Raw genomic sequence first — 22,490 nt, forward strand, 5'->3', positions numbered from 1 at the left:
GTAAGTCATATTCAGAGTAAACCCATTGAACTCACTGAACTTATGCTGACTATGCCTTAGTTGGGTATCAACCATTGTACTTAGGGACTTTATTCTGCTGTGTTTACTCAACCTGCCTAGAATGATCCTTCTTTTGTAGATTATATTTTCTGATTCAGTGAACTACCCCTAATGCTGCAGTAAAAGAAACGAAGATTATTTTAGCACCTCACGTAATGATGCATTGTTTGTGCTTTATATGTTATGCCAAGAACAAAATGTTTTACATTCATCACACCCTCGTTCTTCCTCTTCCTCATAAAACTCCTATATTTTAACCTCTGTGACCTAATTTCTTGACACTGTGAACACAATGTCAAGTTCTGCCCGGTGTATATTTTGCTCACACACCGCAGGCTGGATTAAGGCTATTGCAATGAATTGATGTTTTTGCAAAGAATACCAGAGGGATGACTCTGGTTACTTGTCATAACTTGTAACCCAGTTAACAATAGTAGGCTAGTTGTTTAAAACAGCAATGACTGAAATGGATGGTTCCATTGTCCCCCTGCCCCCCCCCCCCTGGAGCTGTGTAAAAACACACTAGATGGATGTACTAGATGTGTCACCTGACTTGGATTCCCTGGAATGAGCGAAATCAACGGTTGGAGTCCTTACTTGCCAGCTCTTGAACTGACACACACCATGTGTGTGGTAAGCCTAGTTAAACCAGCTTAAGCAATAATGTTAAGCAATACAGGAGTTTTCTCTTGTTGCTCTTATTTCTGTTTTCTTCTTCTTCTTTTGTTTTTTGTTTTAGTTACACAGCTTGTGTGCTCAGTAGTCCAGCACTAAATTGCTTTGGTAAATGCTGATTCCTTTAAAAGTGGGAACTCTCATGGCTTTTAAATTTTTAACATCAGTCACATTATCCTCTAAATGCACATAATGGCTACACCACAGACTGTTCCTGTGGCTGTAATAAACACTTTTTAAAAATACTGAATTTTAAATTGTCACCTGCCCTGGTACGGGTAATAAACAACAACAAGAAGAAGACCGATGATGGAAAGTCCTTCTTCACACAATGCAGAGTGAAACTGTGGAACCCTCTCCCACAGGAGGCAGTGATGACCACCATCTTGGGTGGTATAAAAAGAGGATTAGACAAATTCATGGACGAGAGGGCTATCAATGGCTACCGGCTGTCACACGGAAGATGGAACAAGCTATTTTTCTCCCGCTCTGGAGGGTAGGACTCAGACCAATGGATTCAAGTTACAAGAAAGGAGATTTCAACTCAGCATCAGGAAGAACAGTCAGAGCTGTTTGACAGTGGAACAGACTCCCAAAGGAAGTGGTGGACTCTCCTTCATTAGATTTTTTTTTTTACAGCAGAAGTGGTTCTTGACTTGAAATTCCTGCCTTGGACTAGATGACCCTCAGGGTCCCTTCCAACTGTAACGTCCTGTGATTCTATGATAACAACAACACCACAAAATGGGAAGGGAGAATTTGAACACCTGAGAGGTGACTAATTGTAGAAGGTGGGTGGCTAGGATAATAATAATAATATTATAATAATAATTTATTATTTATACCCCGTCCATCTGGCTGAGTTTCCCCAGCCACTCTGGGCGGCTCCCAATCGAGTGTTAAAAACAATATAGCATTAAATATTAAAAACTTCCCTAAACAGGGCTGCCTTCAGATGTCTTTTAAAAATAAGATAGCTGCTTATTTCCTTGACATCTGATGGGAGGGCGTTCCACAGGGCGGGCGCCACTACCAAGAAGGCCCTCTGTCTGGTTCCCTGTAACCTCACTTCTTGCAATGAGGGAACAACCAGAAGGCCCTTGGCGCTGGATCTCAGTGTCTGGGCTGAACGATGGGGGTTGAGACGCTCCTTCAGGTATACAGGACTGAGGCCATTTAGGGGTTTAAAGGTCAGCACCAACACTTTGAATTGGTTGGATAGAGGAGAGCATTGGATCATCAAGATGCTGGCAATGGAGAATGTTATGTACTGAAGTTCTCACCCTGGGCCAGCAGGGGGATACTGTAGATAGTTTTCACTCAGGTCCACATATGCAAATAAGGGATTGAAAGTGAAGTTCAGTGATTGGATAGTTACAGAAAATGGTTACTGTTGCGTTCTAGTGGAGCTCTATATAAGCAGGCTGGCTGAACCCTTCAGTTCAGTTCTGTTCTGGCCTGTGAATAAACAAGAGCTGTTTGAAGAATCACTGTGTCGTCTGATACGTTCACCCAAAACATAACAAAAAACAAGAAACAAATTACTTGCAGAGGAAACCTCTGCACATATATACTCAGAAGTTAGTTCCACTGGCATTCAGTGGAGCTTACTTCCAGGAAAGTGTGCATAGGATTGCAGCCTAAGGACAACAAGCAACTCTAGGAAGCTGTTTGTACTGAATCAGAGCACTGATCTATTAAGCCCAGTATTGTCTCAGTGGGTTTCTGGGGTTTCAGAGAGGAGTCATTTCCAGTTCTACCTGGAAATGCTAAAGACTGAACCTGTAAACCTTTTGCATGCAAACCTTGTGCTCCGCCACTGAGCATCAGCCCTCCCCCCGACCTATGGCTCTTATAAACATTCCACACACCCCCTAGCAGGTACACAAGTTAGCACACTGGCAATTGGCAACCCAAACCGCTGGCATACTCATTCTACATATGAATGTGCAGCCTCACACTGTGCTCCCATGCGATAGAGAGAAGACCGTTTGCATGGAGCAGCAATGCAGCTAAGCACTTTATCCATGGCCACTGTCAAGCCTGCTATGTCCCAAACTAAGTCTGCAAAAAAACGCTCTGCAGTAAAATTGCTTTAAAATATTTTCAAATTAATAATAGTCAAACAATAATTCTCAACCTAGAACAGAAGGATGTGTGTGCAGCGTGGTGTAGTGGTTCAGAGCGGTGGACTCGTAATCTGGTGAACTGGGTTCGCTTCCCCGCTCCTCCACATGCAGCTGCTGGGTGACCTTGGGCTAGTCACACTTCTGTGAAGTCTCTCAGCCTCACTCATCTCACAGAGTGTTTGTTGTGGGGGGGGGAAGGGAAAGGAGAATGTTAGCTGCTTTGAGACTCCTTCCGGTAGTGATAAAGCGGGATATCAAATCCAAATCCAATGTGCTACCTTGACCAGTATAGGTAGGTGAATGTCTGAGATTCTGAAGAAGCACGTGGTCAGAAAAAGATGGGGTTTACAAAGAACCACCCAATTAGCAAGTTGTTGTGCTTCATTTCCCTGTTCCCCTTCACCTATATGTTGCAACAAAATATGAAGATGGGGGGGAGGAAACACACCCTGATGAGTAATGTTAATAACTGAGACTTTTGATTCACTGTGATGTCTTAAGCACTGTAATATGCTATCTTCCAAAATGAAATCCAAATCAGCACCTATCAAAACAAGTGTTGTAGGGAAGCAGGTCTGAACTTATATATTATTTGCTTTCTTCTCCCTCCATAGGGCAATGAAACGTAATTAGGTTTTGCACGAGTTTTAGAAGGAGAACGTGCTGGCAAAACAAACAAGAATGTTTCTGCTCCATCGAACCAGCTTAGGCAACCATGACTGATCAAGGCTGATTCACGTGACCAATGGTGGCCATGTTTTTCTTCAGCTCACAATGACTTATGGACCCTAGAATTGATTGGTACGTTTATCAAGTGGTGGGCCGTTTTGCACACCACTCCAAACAGACGTTGGGTCACAACAGAAGGCAAAACTGGCAGCTTTTGCTTGGAGAAAAGACAACCCACTCATGGCAAGCAAGGAACCTGACTCATAAAAGGAAGGAAAGAGTAGTTTTCATGAGCCTGGTGATAGGTGACTGTCACAGACCCTCCAAGTGTCCCTATATTCCAGGGACATTCCCAGATATAGAGGATCCGTCCCGGTTTCTGATTTGATCCCAGAATGCCCTACTTTTCCTTAGGATGTCCCTGTTTTCACTGGATAAATGTTGGAGGGTATGCTATCAGTTTGGAATAATCCCAAATGTGAGAAGACAATTACATGAAAAGCTGTGCCTACTGAAATGCCCTCCTTTGCACGATGGTGAAAAGGTAACAGAGCTGCATCCTATTTTGCATTTGGCTACCCTACAACCACTATTTGCTTGGACAGGCAGCAAGCAGGCTTCAGGTGCAGTGTGTAAGGTGAGATCAGGGGTGCCAACTTGAATAAAATATTGGAAGTGGGATAGGTAAGCCCCATAATCAGTCACATGACACGGTGCACACACACCATTTGAATGGCAATGCTCATCAACTTGGGGGGTGCAGCCCCCAAATATTTTCTTGTGGGGGGCAAAGGGACCTCGGCTCCTAGGAGTTGACTCCTGTGGGTGAGATACTGAGGACAGAGTTGTGTGTGTTGCATGGATTGGATAGAATTGGCTGGCACCACTAAGCTTTCATGCTGTCCTCGGATGCAGTGGAGGATGCAGTCATATCACCGATGTTGAAATAAGTTTTAACTGCAAGTCTGGTGAGCTTCAATATGTAGAACTGGAGGGGTTGTAACTATTTGTCCCAGGCAGAAAAATGTTGTCAGCCAGCTCTGGGGCATATGATTGATCAGTTGATTGTAGCACGAGGGGACACGGGTGGCGCTGTGGTTTAAACCACTGAGCCTCTTGGGCTTGCTGATCAGAAGATCGGTAGTTCAAATCCACACAAGGAGTGAGCTCCCCGTTGCTCTGTCCCAGCTTCTGCCAACCTAGCAGTCTGAAAGCACACCAGTGCAAGTAGATAAATAGGTACCGCTGTGTTGGGAAGGCAAATGGCGTTTCCATGCGCTCCGGCTTCCTGTTGTGCCAGAAGCAGTTTAGTCATGCTGACCACATGACTCAGAAAGCTGTCTGTGGACAAATGCTGGCTCCCTCAGCCTGAAGCAAAATGAGCGCCACAACCCACAGTCACCTTTGACTGGACTTAACCACCAAGGAGTCTTTTACCTCTACCTTTTACCTGTAGCACAAGTACTTACTGAGAACCCACAATTAACTATCATGAGTATAATTTTAATATCACCCAAAGTTCAGTGCTTTTCAATGAGAGTGTTCACACATTCCTCTGAGCCTCAGTCAAGTACGAAGTAATCCTGAGAGATCAAGTTTTGTACTTGCATGTGTGAATCAGACCAAACAGTTCCACATGCAGCCTAAGCCCATACATGTTGACTCAGAAGGAAATACTGCTGCATAGAAATGACTAATATTAAACCTGTAACTCACAAAGGCAACTATCATGGCCCAGTATAGCTATAAATCAAGTAACACTTTGGAAACCTTCAAAGTTTATTGTGCCTTGGGATGTCAGAAAATCCATTCATGGTTTGGCATAAATGGTTTCTAATTATCTGTTAGTCTCAAGATCTTCCTGTAAGGAAGTATCCCATTATTTGAAAGGAACAATGACAAATTTAACAATAGTAGAAAGGAAATATTATTGTGACTGTAAAAAGCATTCAAATAATTCCTATTTTTCTTTACCTAATCCAGAAAAAAATGTTTAGATGCACTTAGGTTGTGCAACAGAGTATAATGAATATTGCTATTGGTTTTCAGTTAAATAATGGAGAGGCATTTCATGCCTTGGTCTACTGCAGAATACGGTGGGAATATCGTTTTATCACTGACAGGGCCTTGTAAATCTCTCATAATTGGCTTCATGCATGAGTCTATTTGCAGGATCACAGCCAAAATGTGCATTATCATAAAACTATAATTACCTGGATATGCCATTGACTAATGGGGAACAGTCCATGAAAATAAATTTTAGATGGTGGTTATGACTACAGCACAGTTTATAATATGGGAGGGATATTATTTTCCCCATACAATCCCCATACAATTTCCCCCAATCAAATCAGAACCTCACTTTCTTTCACAAATGATGCTCACATCATCCTTTTGCATTTCCTGTTTCTGTAAAGTAAGTGAAAAGCTTAAGTTAACGAGGGACTCATCCATACATTACTTCCGATTGTGCCACACTCAGGCACAGTCAGGCAAACTCACAAAATTACGTAATTGTCTCAAAACATCTTCAAGAACATTGAGAGGGGTGGAAATCTAAAACAAGTTAAAAAATAAATAAATCTGGCCTCTATGGAATAAAATGTAATCCAGTTTAGGATTGTACCCTACCCCATTAGGAAGGGATTATTTCAACAGAGGAATCCCCACAGAGCTCTTTTTCTACCCATTTTAGATTTATAAGTAAATGACATCACCCTGATTACCTGCTGACAAATTTTATAACATTTCCCACTGCCATTTCCCCCTGCTTGTACCAAGCAAAGGTTAGGTGAGACTGGATGTCAGTCAATACAGCTGCAAACACTCTCTTACCTTTTTGAAAGGAATAAGGACAATATTGTATTAGTAACTGATGAAGAAACGCAACAGATAGCAAGATCTGACCAGTCTGTCCCAGTCTTAAACTGGGCATTACACAATCCCATTATGCTTGTTTGGCTACAGAAAGAAGGGCTCTTTGCATACTGCAAATGTTCTTGCTTCTTAGCCTGTATTCTGAACAAACCATTTAGCAAATTAATAAAAGATGAAGATTGAATAAGACTGTGGCAGCAAAGCAGCCATTAGAGTTACCATAGGGCAAACTGTTACCGGGAACCAATTTGCAAAACACCAATAATGTTTATGAAGATTTTTTAGTTTAGAGGTCAAATATGCGTTCTCTTTGAGTGCTTTGAGTTTAAAGGTGCTTGCTAAGTTATGATTCCATATGTGCATCTCCTTTTCTGACTTGCCCTAGCATGTTTATTAGGCAGATTGGAACCGCTGGTGCATGTGTGTACAAAACAGGACCTTTCAGCCATTACCCTGAGGCTGCAAAATGACGTTCCTTTTACAATATAAGGAAACCAATACAGTGGTACCTTGGGTTAAGAACTTAATTCGTTCTGGAGGTCTGTTCTTAACCTGAAACTGTTCTTAACCTGAAGCACAACTTTAGCTAATGGGGCCTCGTGCTGCTGCTGTGCCGCCGCTGCACGATTTCTGTTCTCATCCTGAAGCAAAGTTCTTAACCTGAGGTAATATTTCTGGGTTAGCGGAGTCTGTAACCTGAAGCGTATGTAACCTGAAGCGTATGTAACCCAAGGTACCACTGTACAGGGTTGGATAAAAGCAACAAGAGCAGCTTAATTTATATAACACTTGAGATCATCTTGTTTTTCAGTGGCTATCCTGATTCTTCTGAGAAACCTGCTGGCATGGACTGACTGGATGCAGAGATGTGTGGGGAGGCACCAGCTGGGGAACCCCCAAGGAAACCCCCAAGGGAAGAAGGCTCAGGGCCAGGGGATTGGTGGTGCGAAGACGGAGCAGATTGAGTGCAGGAGGTGTCGGAAGCTGAAGAGGTAACAGGGTTCAGTGAGCAGGAAGAGCCTAGAGCCAGAGGAAGAGGAGGCTGGAAAGGAGAGGATGCAAGAGGCAGTGATGAGTCAGGCTGGTGAGGGAGCCAGGCTGTCCCCCACTCTACTGCGATCAGCTCTCCTCCCCTCAGTCTCCCAGAAGCTGAAGCGATATGAAGAGGATGGAGCAAAGACAGATGAGATGATGGAGCCTCAGATTGCTTGGGAAGGAACTGGGGGAGGAGGGGAATTGGGGAGCTATGGGAAGGCAGGGACCTTCAGTTCCCACTGCTGCTTCATGTTGTTGTTGTTGTTTAGTCGTTTAGTTGTGTCTTACTCTTCGTGACCCCATGGACCAGAGCACGCCAGGCACTTCTGTCTTCCACTGCCTCCCACAGTTTGGTCAAACTCATGCTGGTAGCTTCGAGAACACTGTTCAACCATCTCATCCTCTGTCGTCCCCTTCTCCTTGTGCCCTCCATCTTTCCCAACATCAGGGTCTTTTCCAGGGAGTCTTCTCTTCTCATGAGGTGGCCAAAGTATTGCAGCCTCAGCTTCAGGATCTGTCCTTCCAGTGAGCACTCAGGGCTGATTTCCTTCAGAATGGATCGGTTTGATCTTCTTGCAGTCCATAGGACTCTCAAGAGTCTCCTCCAGCACCATAATTCAAAAGCATCAATTCTTCGGCGATCAGCTTTCTTTATGGTCCAGCTCTCACTTCCATACATCACTACTGGGAAAATCACAGCTTTAACTATACAGACCTTTGTTGGCAAGGTGATGTCTCTACTTTTTAAGATGCTGCTTCATAGGGGCAAGATTTACCAGGAAGAGTTGCTGTGGCCTCCTGAGCTGTCTTGTTTCTCTGAATAAAGAGTTAACTTCACTGTGTGAGTTATTGCTGACCTGCTCTTGGCACCCGCTCCTGACACCCACAAGCAGAGCATAGATGCTATAGCGCTCCGCAACTGTGATCCCGAAAAAATGGTATTCAGAGGGAAAGTGCCTCTGAAGATTGAAGTTCCACATAACCTTAATTTGGTAGACCTATCTCCCATGAATTTGACCCGGGGATGGCTCCAGATTGCCGGAGGCTCCTGGCAAAATGCCACACAGCCAGCCCCCATAGCAGTCTCACACACACAGGTGGTGGCAGCATCTCCTCTGCCTGGCCCAACTGCATGAGCTGCCAATTCGTTTCTGGGCCTAAGTCAAAGTGCTGGTTTTGACTTATAAAGCCTTAACAGGCTCAAGCCCTCAATAGCTTGAGGAACACCCCTCACCATATAAATCAACCCAAACTCTGTGATTATCATCTGAGGTCCTTATTATTATTATTATTATTATTATTATTATTATTATTATTATTCATTTATGGAATAAAAATAAAATAAAAACAACCGAATACCCCCCCCAAAAAAACCCACATTTTAAAAGGGCATAAGATGTCAATCAAATCAACCAAAGGCCTGGTTAAAAAGGAACGTTTTTGCCTAAAGGTGTATAATGAAGGCACCAGGCGAACTTCCCTGGGGAGAGCATTCCACAGATGGGGAGCCACTGCAGAGAAGACCCATTCTTGTGTTGGACATCTTGAGGAGGCATACAAGGAAGGGCCTCAGAAGGTGATCTCAGGGTCTGGGTAAGTTCATATGAGAAGAGGAGGTCCTCGAGGTATTGCGGTCCTGAGCCGTTTAAAGCTTTATAGGTCAAAACCAGCACTTTGAATTGGGCCTGGAAACTAACTGGTAGCCAGTGCAGTCAGACCAGGATCAGTGTAATATGCTCAAACCGTCTTGCTCCAGTGAGCAACCTGGCTGCTGAATTCTGCACTAGCTGAAGTTTCCGAACTGTCTTATCCTTGAGGTTACCAGAGCATAGACCAGTGTTTCCCAACCTTTTTTGGGCAAAGGCACACTTGTTTCATGAAAAAAATCTCGAGGCACACCACCATTAGAAAATGTTTAAAAAATTAACTCTGTGCCTATATTGACTATATATAAAGTAACTCTCTTTAATAGGAATCAAATAAACACAAAGAAAGTATTTTATAATTACTTTATTATGAAATAGTAAGAACTGTATTTTTCGTCCCATAGGACGCTCCGTCCCATAGGACGCACCTACTTTTTTGAGGGGGGAAATAAAGGAAAATTTTTTTTCCTTTATTTCCCCCCAAAAAAACCAGGTCGGGGAACAGTGGGATGGCGGTGCTGCGCCTCCCCGCTGTCCCCCGAGCTTGTGGGGCTGGCCCATGTCTGCCTGGCGCGAGGGGCGCTCTGCTTCAGGGCGCCCCGCGCGTCCGGCGGCAGGCTACAGTCCGCAGCATGGGGAACCCTCTGTTTCAGGGCGCCCCATGCGCCCCCCGGGTGCGCAAGGCTTGCCAACACGAGCGCGGAGCACGGGGCGTCCTCCGAAGGGCGCCCCGTGCTCCGCGCTGCCAGCTGCCGCCCGCAAGCCTTGCGCTCCTGGGGGGAGATCCCCCGGGTGCGCAAGGCTGGCCAACACCAGTGCGGAGCACGGGGCGTCCTCCGAAGGGCGCCCCGTGCTCCGCGCTGCCAGCTGACGCCCGCAAGCCTTGCGCTCCCGGGGGGAGATCCCCCGGGTGCGCAAGGCTTGCGGACACCTGCGTGGAGCACGGGGCGTCCTCTGGAGGGCGCCCCGTGCTCCGCGCTGCAGGCTGCTGCCCGCAAGCCTTGCGCTCCCGGGGGGAGATCCCCCGGGTGCGCAAGGCTGGCCGACACCAGCGCGGAGCACGGGGCGTCCTCCGAAGGGCGCCCCGTGCTCCGCGCTGCCAGCTGACGCCCGCAAGCCTTGCGCTCCCGGGGGGAGATCCCCCGGGTGCGCAAGGCTTGCGGACACCTGCGTGGAGCACGGGGCGTCCTCCGAAGGGCGCCCCGTGCTCCGCGCTGCCAGCTGACGCCCGCAAGCCTTGCGCTCTCGGGGGGAGGTCCCCCGGGTGCGCAGGGCTGGCCTACAACAGCGCAGAGCACGGGGCGATGGGATGTGGGAGGGAGCTCGCTCCCCGCCCCACCTGTGCTCGCCACCGCCGCCCCGCCTCTCGCCGCCCGACTCGCCAGCCTCCCTCCCACGGCACACCAGGCCGAAGGGCGCCCCGTGCTCCGCGCTGCCAGCTGCCGCCCGCAAGCCTTGCGCTCCTGGGGGGAGATCCCCCGGGTGCGCAAGGCTGGCCAACACCAGTGCGGAGCACGGGGCGTCCTCCGAAGGGCGCCCCGTGCTCCGCGCTGCCAGCTGACGCCCGCAAGCCTTGCGCTCCCGGGGGGAGATCCCCCGGGTGCGCAAGGCTTGCGGACACCTGCGTGGAGCACGGGGCGTCCTCCGAAGGGCGCCCCGTGCTCCGCGCTGCCAGCTGACGCCCGCAAGCCTTGCGCTCCCGGGGGGAGATCCCCCGGGTGCGCAAGGCTTGCGGACACCTGCGTGGAGCACGGGGCGTCCTCTGGAGGGCGCCCCGTGCTCCGCGCTGCAGGCTGCTGCCCGCAAGCCTTGCGCTCCCGGGGGGAGATCCCCCGGGTGCGCAAGGCTGGCCGACACCAGCGCGGAGCACGGGGCGTCCTCCGAAGGGCGCCCCGTGCTCCGCGCTGCCAGCTGACGCCCGCAAGCCTTGCGCTCCCGGGGGGAGATCCCCCGGGTGCGCAAGGCTTGCGGACACCTGCGTGGAGCACGGGGCGTCCTCCGAAGGGCGCCCCGTGCTCCGCGCTGCCAGCTGACGCCCGCAAGCCTTGCGCTCTCGGGGGGAGGTCCCCCGGGTGCGCAGGGCTGGCCTACAACAGCGCAGAGCACGGGGCGATGGGATGTGGGAGGGAGCTGGCTCCCCGCCCCACCTGTGCTCGCCACCGCCGCCCCGCCTCTCGCCGCCCGACTCGCCAGCCTCCCTCCCACGGCACACCAGGCAACGTCTCGCGGCACACTAGTGTGCCGCGGAACACCAGTTGGGAAACACTGGCATAGACAACAGTAGCTAGGCTATCCCTGTCCAGATAAGGGCATAGCTGGGCCACCAGCCGAAGCTGATGGAAGGCACTATGGGCCACTGAGGCCACCTGAGACTCGAGCAACAGCAAAGGATCCAGGAGTACCCCCAAACTAATAACCTGCTCCTTCTTCTTCTGCCTCTTCTGCAAGAGGTCTGCTCTGCAGGGTGGCAACATGAGAACGGGCCTTTTCTGCCGTGGCTCCCTGCTTGTGGAATGCTCTCCCCAGGGAGACTTGCCTGGCTCCTTCATTATTTATCTTTAGGCGCCTGGCAAAATCTTGCCTCTTCTCCCAGGCCTTTCACTAGTTAAACAATCCATGGCCTTTTAAACTGTGTTGGGGGGAGGTAATTGGTTTGATTTGTTATGTAGTTTTGTGTCGTTTATATTGTATACCACCCTGTGATCCTTAGATGAAAGGTGGCATATAAATTAATTAAATACATAAATAAATGATACACGCAGCAGCTACTTGCCACGTTTTCCCTCTGGGCAGCAGCGGCTATTCCTACCACCTGTTGGTGTTGGCTTGCCTGCTTCGAAAAGCTAATGAGTGAATGGAGGCAGCAAGCCCCAGTAGTCAGCACACGTACCTCTTCTGAGCTATTTTTGCAGGTAATTTGCCCAGGCAACCAAGTGAGCAGCAATGGGAACTGGGATCAGAAACTGCAGCTAATTTGTTCCCCCCCGCCGCCTTATTTTCGCCAATCCTCTGTCCAGGAGATAACGAGACCCTGGCAGAGGTGGCACAGCACTGTGTCAAAGAGGGGTGTTTTGCCAGATCTTTCTGGGTGGGCTGATTCCATTGCCACCAAAACCCAGAGAAAGGAGGCAGGTAGGGGGTTGAAGCTGTGGGGAGACAGGTCAGGAGTTGACAGGGAACCCAGCAATTGCCAAACAATACCAACCGCTGGCTCTGATTTATCCAATCCCCTAATCAGTCAAATGATAGTGGCCAGCTCCACATCCTGTGACAACCAATTGCACAAATTAACTTCAAATTATTTTATTCTGACCATCCTAGATCCCCACGGCTCAGTGATTTGATTGGATTACATTGTGTTTCTAGCATTGTGAGGGATACAATATTGTTATATCCACTGTCTCAGCACCGTGTTTATGTACATTCCTGTCATTTCTTCTTAATCATGCTTTTTCTAAATCTCTCTCTCTCTCTCTCTCTCTCTCTCTCTCTCTCTCTCTCACACACACACACACACACACACACACACACACAGAGCTTTACAATTTCCTTGCTCAGAAGCTTCCCCATTCCCCTGTTCATTTTGGATATCATTATTCTTGCAGAATGAGCCTTTTATGGTGTCCTTTTGGTTTTCAGGCTATCCAAGGGGCTCCTTTGATCCTTTAATGCATTCAAAACAGATACTGTCTTGTTCTATTGGGGAAGGGCTGTAGCCTAGCACTAGAGCACCTGCCTTGCACGCAGATGGTCCCAGGTTCAATCTTCAGCATCTATAGGTAGGGCTGGGAAAGACCCCTGCCTAAAACACTGGAAAGCTGCTGCCCAATCAGTGTAGGCAATACTGAGCTGGATGAACCTATGTTCTGCCTAAAGGCAACTTCCTATGTTCCTATATGCCACTGTAAGGACACCTCTCCTCCTACTCATCTTCTGCCTTTTCCCATCCCATGTCTAGATTTATGAAAAGGCATCATCTGTTGGAACCTTTGATGCCCCTGCAGAGAGGACAATTTATGCCAGTGGCTCATTCAATCCAGTACAGCAATCTTCCTTCTGACTCTACTACATAAAAGCTAACTTTCACCAATTAAACCCTCGTTAGGGGTGCTTGCATGCACGCAGGGTCTATTTATAGGTCCTCTCTGACTCACGAGCATTCGTTTAGAGTGCCACTCGATCGTGCTGCAAAAACATAGCAGCACAGCAAAAGTTTGCATTATACATGTTTCAGACTGAATTTTATCAGTTTCTTGTCAAGTACCACACTGGCTTTCAAATATGGCACCTCATTTACTACTTATATTCAAAACAGCCCAAATGATGGGGAGGGCTAAATACATAATTTCAGGAATATATCTACTGTCTCCTCCTCCTCATTGTTGTTTATATAACCATTTAAACTTGCAGAATACTTGACAGAATTGTCTTGACATCAGCGCTGCAAAGTCCGGGCCTTCCATTGACCTGCAACATCCTATAATTGCAAGCACAGATGGGGCAAGAGGTTTAGAGCAGAATAGTTGCCACATTTGACTTACTATCAAAGCCATTTTCCCCCTCTTGGTTACAGGGCTCTCTCACCATTGTTCTGATGCCAGAAAAGAATCTTGCCTGAGTGCGTAGGGAGCATTTATGGGAATTTATACAATGATTCCATTTTGCTGTGCACTACTCATCTGATTCAGTGGCAGCCAGCCAGACCTTTGCAATCACTTTGCTTTCACAGTGACACAGACATTTTCATCCTCGCTTTATAGCGGGAAGCCTTTTATCATTTTTGATAGTTTGCAGAAGCATGTGTCTGCTGTTTCTTACAGTTAAGCAGAAAGCAATTTTTCACAATTCCACTTTCGCCACACTGGTTATAGAGCTAATCTTTCTGGTTTGTGCCATGTTGCTTTACATTTTTCTGCTTCCCTTTCCAATTCCATCTATGTGAATTTCATAAAAGTGCATTATCCACACATGACAATCTAGATGTGTGATGCATGCTATTACTACACAGGAAGAGTAAAACAGTCCTTTATTAGGATTAAAGGTAAAGGACCCCTGACCGTTAAGTCCAGTCGCAAACGACTCTGGGGTTGCGGTGCTCATCTTGCTTTACTGGCCGAGGGAGCTGACATTTGTCCACAGGCGATTTTTTCGGGTCATGTGGCCAACATGACTAAGCCGCTTCTGGTGAAACCAGAGCAGTGTCCGGAAACACCGTTTACCTTCCTGCCAGAGCGGTACCTATTTACAGTGGTACCTCGGACTACATACGCTTCAGGTTGCATATGCTTCAGGTTACAGACTCCGCTAACCCAGAAATAGTGCTTCAGGTTAAGAACTTTGCTTCACGATGAGAACAGAAATTGTGCTCCAGCGGCGCGGCAGCAGCAGGAGGTCCCATTAGGTAAAGTGGTGCTTCAGGTTAAGAACAGTTTCAGGTTAAGTACGGACCTCCAGAACGAATTAAGTACTTAACCCAAGGTACCACTGTATCTACTTGCACTTTGACATGCTTTCGAACTGCTAGGTTGGCAGGAGCTGGGACCGAGCAACAGGCACTCACCCTGTTGCGGGGATTTGAACCGCCGACCTTCTGATCGGCAAGCCCTAGGTTCTGTGGTTTAGACTACAGCACAAAACAGCATTTTAAAATAGATTAGGATCAGCCTGTGGCAGCATAATTACAATGACTAACCAGCAAAATGCTTGAGTCCACCTCTATCCTCGTTTCAACATTGTTTAATTTTTCTATATTCTATATTCTATATTCTATATTCTTCTATATTCCTATGGCCCCCTAATAACATGTGACCTCTGGGTGGCTCAGATAGAATTTTAAAAACCACCACATTAACATACATCCTCTGTCTGTTTAAATTTCTGCCTTACAGTAAGAAGCCATTGGAATGCGATAACACATTCTTGTTGCAACACCTGTGTTTTGCTGAAGCTGCAAACACCCTACACCTTTAAAGAAATTCTGAAGCACATTTTCTGTTCAATGAATTCTGAGAGCTGTAGTTTACCCCTCTCAGAAGTATAATTCCCAGCAACCTACAGGGCCCATAATTATTTGAATGTGCTTTAAAGGTATAGGGTGTGTGCAGCTCCTGTGCTTTACTTGGTATGCATGTTTGGAGAATGTGAAGAGAGAAGAGAAGGATCAGGAAAGCTGATCAGAGGGCTGCAAGGCTCTGCAAAGGACTATTCATATAAGTGTGCAATGGATACAGTTAAATGAGGAAAGATGTTTAAAGCCATGTTGATGGGTGATGAGGCTCAAATTATTTTTTGCGTTCCCTGCATCTGAAATATATAAAGCTACATTGGTGAAAAAGTTAATGCATTAAACACACACACACACACACACACGTGTTTTAATGTGTGATTGCAAGATCCAGCAGTGATACCTTCTAGAATAAAAAGTGCTACCCGTGCTACTTGTGAAAAGCGCCCATCCTTTCTCAGCAAAGAGGGATGGGATTTTGCAGGAAGAGCTGCTTGCCAAGAGATGAGGGAGGGAGAATTCTCTTTCTATTTTTAACTTGTTCTTTAACCCCTGGCAGTGAGTGTCCTCTTGCACAGCATAGGATCTGTGTCTCTGAATCCTTTTTCTTCACTAGTACATTAACAGTGTGATCCTATACATGTCTGCCAAAAAGTCCTCCATGGGCTTATTCGTGTGAGAGTGGGTACAGAATTGCAGCCAGTCTCAGTCTTTAGCTGCAGTAAAACCCAATTCCATCAGCTGACCAACAAAATAATTGTTTTGCATCATGTTCTTTTTTTAAAAAATGCTATTTGCTACTCTTTCAGTTTTTTCATGTTGGAGCAAAGATAAATGCTAAGTTTGATTTAACTCCATTTTGGGGATTTGATATAATTATATTAGGCCATAATTTTCCTTGATCTTGTATTCAATGTTTGTGTTTTCATATACGAGTACAGAAAAATGTGGTTTCCTGGTCTCAGCTAAAAATTTAACGTCGACCTGAGGCAAAGCCAGGAGACTCTGGTACGAAGTAGTCCAAATGACATGGAAAATAATTAGGATGTGTGTGTGTGTGTGTTTAGAGGACTGTGAAGAAAGAAAGAGGGAACAAGCTGTTAATATTTTTAATTCCAAGAACAGTAGACATTTCAGAAAGACAGTTATTATTTTAAGTCTTCAACTATTTAGGGACATAAATATAGATTCAAGTACATGCTTTCAGGCACCTTTAGTTTGAAAATGTCTTATGTGTCCTCTCCAACTCTATACACAACGGTTTTCTTTCTCAGCAGGATTTTAGCTCCTGTATTATTTTTAATAATTGACACTCATACAAGTAGGCTTTCTTTTGTTACAGTTGTACTAGAACCAATTTAATTGTGGTGCATTTCCCCCCTGATATTTCTCTTTCTCTCTCTGTCTCTTTCAGACATAACATTTTCTCAGAGTGACTCCTTATCACGAGACTCTCAAATGAAGGCTGCTAGTATAGGAAGCTCTTTTGCTTGTATCAGATTGCCATCTAGACCAGGCTTAATCTGCAATTTTCTCTACAGTGCTGACAAAACATTCTAGATAATTGCATGCACATATAAATCTCATGGCAAGAGGGCATATACATAGTAGTTATAATGATCCTTTGTTTGGTGGCCGTATTGCGTGAGGTCCTCCAAAGGCTACAACTTTAACATTTGCTATGTTCCTATAGCCAATGAAAGTTGGACAGTTGCATCATGATTGCAAGACCTGCATCTGCAATGGAAGACACCATTTTGCTCTGTGGCATGTACCAGTGACAGCAAAATGAGTTGTCGGAAGAAAACAGCTCTGAGTGTCTGCATGCAGAGATGACATATAACAATTAACACTGTTACCTATTAGCATGCAACAACCTTAACCGTAATTTGGCCACACTGTCTCGCTTCTACCCAATAAACACAGACAAAGGCTCTTACTTGGGAGCAAGAAAGAGATATTTATTTAGGCAAGTAATGGAACAGACTTGGCAGCAGACATAGAGCTCAGGGGACATGATTCAGGAGTTCAGGAACAAGGCAAAAAGTTCATCAATAGATGGAAATGACAATGGTGTCAACTCTCCATGCCCTGCCTGCCAAGCTTTTAAAGATGAGGAATGGCACACTCACTTGCCAAACTTACTCAAACTAGCGGGGATATCAGGATTACAGATGTGTGCTCTGTTAGGGTGAGTGGGTTCAGTATAATCTGCAAAGACAGTACCTGGTTCAAGGTGACAGGATTGCACCCTGCTGTTCACATTCCTATTTATTCACTGCTGCCTCTGTCTCCACTGGGGCTCTCTGCTTTGCAGGAAGGCCCTCCTTCCAAAGAGGCAGAGGTTGGGGCAGAAGAAGGAGGTCTTCCCTCCTCCAGCTCAGGTTCCCGCCATTCAGCACCTCCACTTTAATCTTCCTCCTCTTGCCGATTCAAACTCAATCGCAGCAGCACTCTGGGTCTTCTGACACACACAGTTCTCTGTGTAATATGGACATACTGGGAAGGCTTCATAGGAGGAGGTAGAGTTATCAATTTTCCCATATACATAAAAATCTAAAGCTGCCATCATGCTTCGGTTTATGTGGCCAATGGTTTGTGTGGCCATGCCAACTCCAGCATGATGACAAAATGGCAAGCAGGCAAATAAGCAAGAAGTGCAAGTTGCCCGGGTGAGCTGTTTAATGGAGGGAGGTTGGCAAAGCGCTTTCTGAAGTGTGTTCACACTCCTTTAAATGCAGCCAAGGCAAAGTTTAACGGAGGGGGAGAGGCACCTCAGAAAGAGGTCTGCCAAACCCCTCTGAGGTGCCTTCCCCCCATTAAATATAGCTACAGTGAGGCATGTGATTTGGAAGAGATTGTCCTATGGACAGTGGTGAATTAATGGAAGCTTGCTATCTATATTGACAGTATGGTTGAGTTTGCAGAAGCTTTTCTTGACATACTTCCCCCCCCCCATCATTTTTGGTGCTTTATATGCTTGCCCCTCACCCTTTCTAAACCAGTGCAAGACTATAATCTGTGCATCCTAGGGATGAGGAACCTGTGGTCCTCCAGAGGTTCTGGTATTTCCTCATGGCCTTTCCCACAGAGACACTTTGCTTGCAAGCCTGGTCCTCCTTTTTTATTCTGTTAACATCTAGAACCAATGAGTGCCCCATAGGTAACATTGGGGAATTTATTTGTTCTGCTGTGAAAGTCCTAGTTTGTATCCTGCTTATAATTGGAAGTAAACCTAAAATAACTTTTTTTTAATGTAGGACTACTGCTACCAGCTATGACAAATAGCAAGTGATCATACACAATCTCCACCTGCACTGTTATCCATAAATTGTTTGCGAGAGAAAGGTGCTGAAGTCAAATGCACACCTGAGGAACAAAAAGTTCTGGTAAGAGAGCCTTCAGGAAGCTGGTGGAAAATCAATGGTGTTGACTGCAAGAAGTGGGGAGGGGTGTGCAATACCCACAAGCCCTTTCAGAGCTGGGAAGTGTACAGAAAAAGGGCAATCAAAGTGAAAAAGAGGATGAAGCAACTTTACTATGAGGAATGGTTAGAACATTTGGAGTAAGCAGAGGACTTAATATAGCTTATATAAGATTGGAGAAAGTCCCTCACTTGTAAGACTAGGTTTTGGGGCCTAGGCAGTGAAGCTGAATGTTGGAAGATTCAGGACAGAAAAAAACAATGTACTTCTTCACATAGCACATAGATACTGTAATCCATAGAATTCTCTCACGCAAGATGTAGTGATGCCCATCAACTTGGGTGGCTTTAAGAAAGGTATAGACAAATTAATGGCTGCTGGCCATGATGGCTATGTTCTGTCTCCATTGTCTGAGGCAGTACTGTATGTTCTGAATTGCGCTTAAGTCCTGTTTATGGAGTTCCCATAGGCATCCAGTTAGCCACAGTGAGAAGAGGATGCCAGGCTACATGGACCTTTGGCCTGAGCCAGCAATACTTTTCTCATGTCATCGATGAGGAGTTGCTTGTGATCGACAGGAACATTCCAAGGCAGTGATTAGAACCTGAAAAAGGAAGAGACACTTAGAATGAGTGAGAGGTCATGAGGCATGGCAGTTAAGAGTCTAGAAGGAAATAAATTAAAGTGAAAGAGAACAGGAAAATATAGAGAGACTTTTCAGTTTAGTGTCAGTTTAATATTTGGATGGGAATATTGGTTCATTGATAAAACATTTACTTTTCAGTTCTTTCAGAACTGCAAACTGGTTATTTGCCAACAGTTGATACAACTGCCTCTTCAATGGGTCTGAATTATTGTGAAAATAAGAAATATTGAGGGCCAAATTACCAAAGTCCACCCCAGGTCAGATAGTACACCACTGTTGCCATTTTAGGATTGTTAACTTTCATCTTCTATCGGTTTTGCTTAAGAGGCAGAATTTCAGATCTTCACACCAGGAAGAGATTAAAAGTCTTGAATATATATTTGCATGTACTGTGGGTGTTAAACGCCCAGGGCCTCCGTCTACCGCTCTAGTTGCCAACATGTAATTCTGACCTCAGGCAAACATCCTGTACAGTTCTGCATGAAGGAGCTGGGAGGAAGCCCATGCGTTTCTTTACCTACCGTTTTCTAGGCTACAACATTTCGCAACATCAAGAGCCTGGAGGCACAGATGAAGCGCGCATCTTTAACCATACTTCTTCCAACACGCGTATTGCAACATTTCATGCCATATATGGTCACGGGACGGGAGTTGTCCCTCAAAGTGTGAAAAATTGAACATTTGTCTCTTGTCCCCCCTGGATCTCCCGTTGACGGCATGAGGCTGCTCTTTCGGCGGGAAGACCCTTACGTGATGCATGGGGGAAGAATATTAAACGGGAGGATGGCGTGCTTGAGACTCCGCATCCCTGACACGCAGGAGGCGGGCACTCGTGGGCCGCTATGAGCGCGCGGGCGCCTCCTGACCAAGCGGCCTCCCCCCGCCCCGCTCGCTCGCGCGCGCGCCCAAGCCCTTTCCGCCGCCATATCCCTCCAGCAGGTGGCGCTGCGGGGGTGCGCGGTGGGCGGACGCGCTCGGGGCGTCTTCGGCCGCGCGGCGATTGGCTCGAGCGGGTTCTGACGTAGGAAGTGGAAAGAGGCGGCGCGAGTAGTTTTGCTCGGTGCGTGCGACTGGCCCAGCCCCTCTTTCCTTTTCCTCTCTTCTGCTCTCCCGCCGGGCGCCTGAGGGAGAGTTACTTAGCGGTTCTGAGGAGCCGCTGTTGTTTCGGCAGGGGAAAAACCGCCGCCCGCGAACCGCCGAGCTCCCTCTCTCTTTCCAGCCTCTCTCTCTCTCTCTCTCTCTCTCGCTATGGCCAAGGAGGAGAAGAAGCCCTTCAGCCAGTCTATGGCCGAGTGGCGGAGGTTCATCTACAACCCCAACAGCGGCGAGTTCCTGGGGCGAACGGCCAAGAGCTGGGGTGAGGAGGGCGAGCGAGCGAGCGCGCGCGCGGGGGAAGGGAGGGGAGGGGGCGGCCGGCACGAGGGGCGGTGGGAGGCGAGGCGCGGCGGGCACTTGCCTTGCCCACCACGCATCTCTCTCCTTCTCCGTCTCTCTCCCTCCCTCAGCTGGCGAGGGGGCCACGAGGCGGGCGGCAGCAGCAGCAGCAGCAACGGGCCGGGAGCGGCTCTTGCGCGCGCCTTGCCCACGTCTAAAAATAGACCACCCGAACGTGACAGCGGGAGGAGGAGGAGGAGGAGGCGGCGGCGGCGGCATCATCATCTCCTCAGACCCACCAAAGAGGTGGCTTCGCCTGCCGCCTTCCCCCTCCTCCCTCGCCTCGCCGCCTCAGGGGAGCCGACTAGGAGGGGCCCGTTGTGAGGAGGGGGGGCTGTTTTCTTAGCTCGTGTCCCCAGCTGACTCTCGCCGCCTTCCTTATCTTTCCCCCCCCTCTCTCTCTCCCCCCCCCCGCTGCTCCCCACCGTCGGGGGTTACGGAGGGACCACCTTCTGCCGTTGCCAGGCTCCTCCTTCCTGGCAAGCTGCGTCAGCGTGGACGGGGCAGGGTCCTCTTAGGGAGTCCCCCACCCTCCACTCTCGCCCCATGTCAGTGAGAGAGAGAGAGAAAGAGGGCGGTGGGGCGGGATAGGGAGGAGGAAAGGATTTCCCCTCGTGGGTGCGCTCCTCCCGGGGCTGTTGCATCTCTTTTTTCGCGCCGGGAGCTCTCGCCACGCTCCTGCCGCCGGCTGCGCTCGGGTGGGGGGGGTGGGGTTTCAGAACGGGATGTCTGTTTTCTCTTTTATTTTCTGCAGCGTTTTTGGTTCCACCAGTAGGTAACTCCCATCCAGCTTAGGCTAACTCCCGTGGGTGTTTGAAAAACCGCCAAGCAGGCATGTGCCTTCTTCCTTCATCAGAACTTCTCAAGCGCTCTTTTCTTCCCTCATTATTTTTCAAACACGCTTTTGTTCTGTCGACGTTAGTTAGTTTGGATTCAGTCTGTCTCTCTCTCTCTCTCTCTCTCTCTCTCTCTCTCTCACACACACACACACACACACACACACACGTGTGTGTGTATAAACAGACAGACAGACACAGAGAGGGGGGGGGAGAGAGAGAGAGAGAAAGAGGAGGGATGGGTTGATACTTTCATCCAGGTTATAGTTGTGTTCCCCCACCCCACCCCACCCCACCCCTTCCTTACCCAGTTTTGTCCAAAGGGCGAGGTTTCCTTGGGTTTTGTTTTAAAGGAAGTATAAATTGAGGAACTTGCAGAGAATTGCCTTTAGAATCATGGGAGAGAAATTGCTTATTTAAAGTACAGTACTTCCAAGCCCCCATTCCAGACAATGCCCATCCAAGGTGGCTTAAAACAATAAATTATATAAAAACTGTGCAGCTCAGGTGTAGCAAACCAGAGTCAACGAGTATTTGACTGTGGGGTACAGTGCAGTGTGGACTATACTCTTGCTCATTTTGTTAGTATACAGTATGAGCTTTGGGCACATGCTCTGAAATAAGGAAGAAGAACCCAAAGCAGAGTATACATGTCAGGAAGTAGAGGGCTGGCTGTGTTGTGAGCCTTTCCATTCACATGGAAATAAAATCCTCCTAGTTACTTTGCAAAATGAAGAGTGGAGAGGAAATTTCCACTATCCACTCCTCTCAGACAGGCACACCAATCACTAGGTTTCTTTCAAGTGTGTGGGTTGAGCAAGTGGGAAGTGGTAAAAAAATGAGGACAGGAATGCATGCTGATACAGTTTCCACTAATTATGAAAAGTACTTAAACACTTAACATGTAATTGATCATACTTCTTGTGCAAGCAGTGTTGATCTGTGGCTGTGTTGACTGGGATGTTTATATAGTGATGTTTGAATAATTTGTTACTTTGGGAAAATGATATTTTATAATTTAAAGAATAAATTTAATAAACAGTACTTTGGATAA

General features: G+C 47.3%; 1 protein-coding gene and 1 long non-coding RNA gene across 2 annotated transcripts in view; one reads left to right on the forward strand and one right to left on the reverse strand.

Annotated features, from left to right (window-relative positions):
- Positions 1-17,035: 17,035 nt before the first annotated feature.
- On the reverse strand, positions 17,036-20,050 carry LOC309341831. The gene is made up of 2 exons (XR_014156575.1): positions 19,688-20,050; positions 17,036-19,124 (listed from the first exon to the last, which is right to left on the reverse strand). It is a non-coding gene; the product is annotated as an uncharacterized lncRNA (long non-coding RNA).
- A 190-nt stretch (positions 20,051-20,240) lies between these two features.
- The window catches only part of ATP1B3 (ATPase Na+/K+ transporting subunit beta 3), a 40,698-nt gene continuing 38,448 nt past the window's right edge, over positions 20,241-22,490 (forward strand). Inside the window, exon 1 of the mRNA XM_081861650.1 lies at positions 20,241-20,523. Within this exon, the coding sequence (XP_081717776.1) occupies positions 20,415-20,523 (109 nt within the window). The 5' untranslated portion in view covers positions 20,241-20,414. The remainder of the gene's footprint in view (positions 20,524-22,490) is intronic.

This window comes from Podarcis erhardii (genome assembly GCF_964252035.2).
Source record: "Podarcis erhardii genome assembly, chromosome: 5".
Taxonomy (NCBI): Eukaryota; Metazoa; Chordata; class Lepidosauria; order Squamata; family Lacertidae; genus Podarcis; species Podarcis erhardii.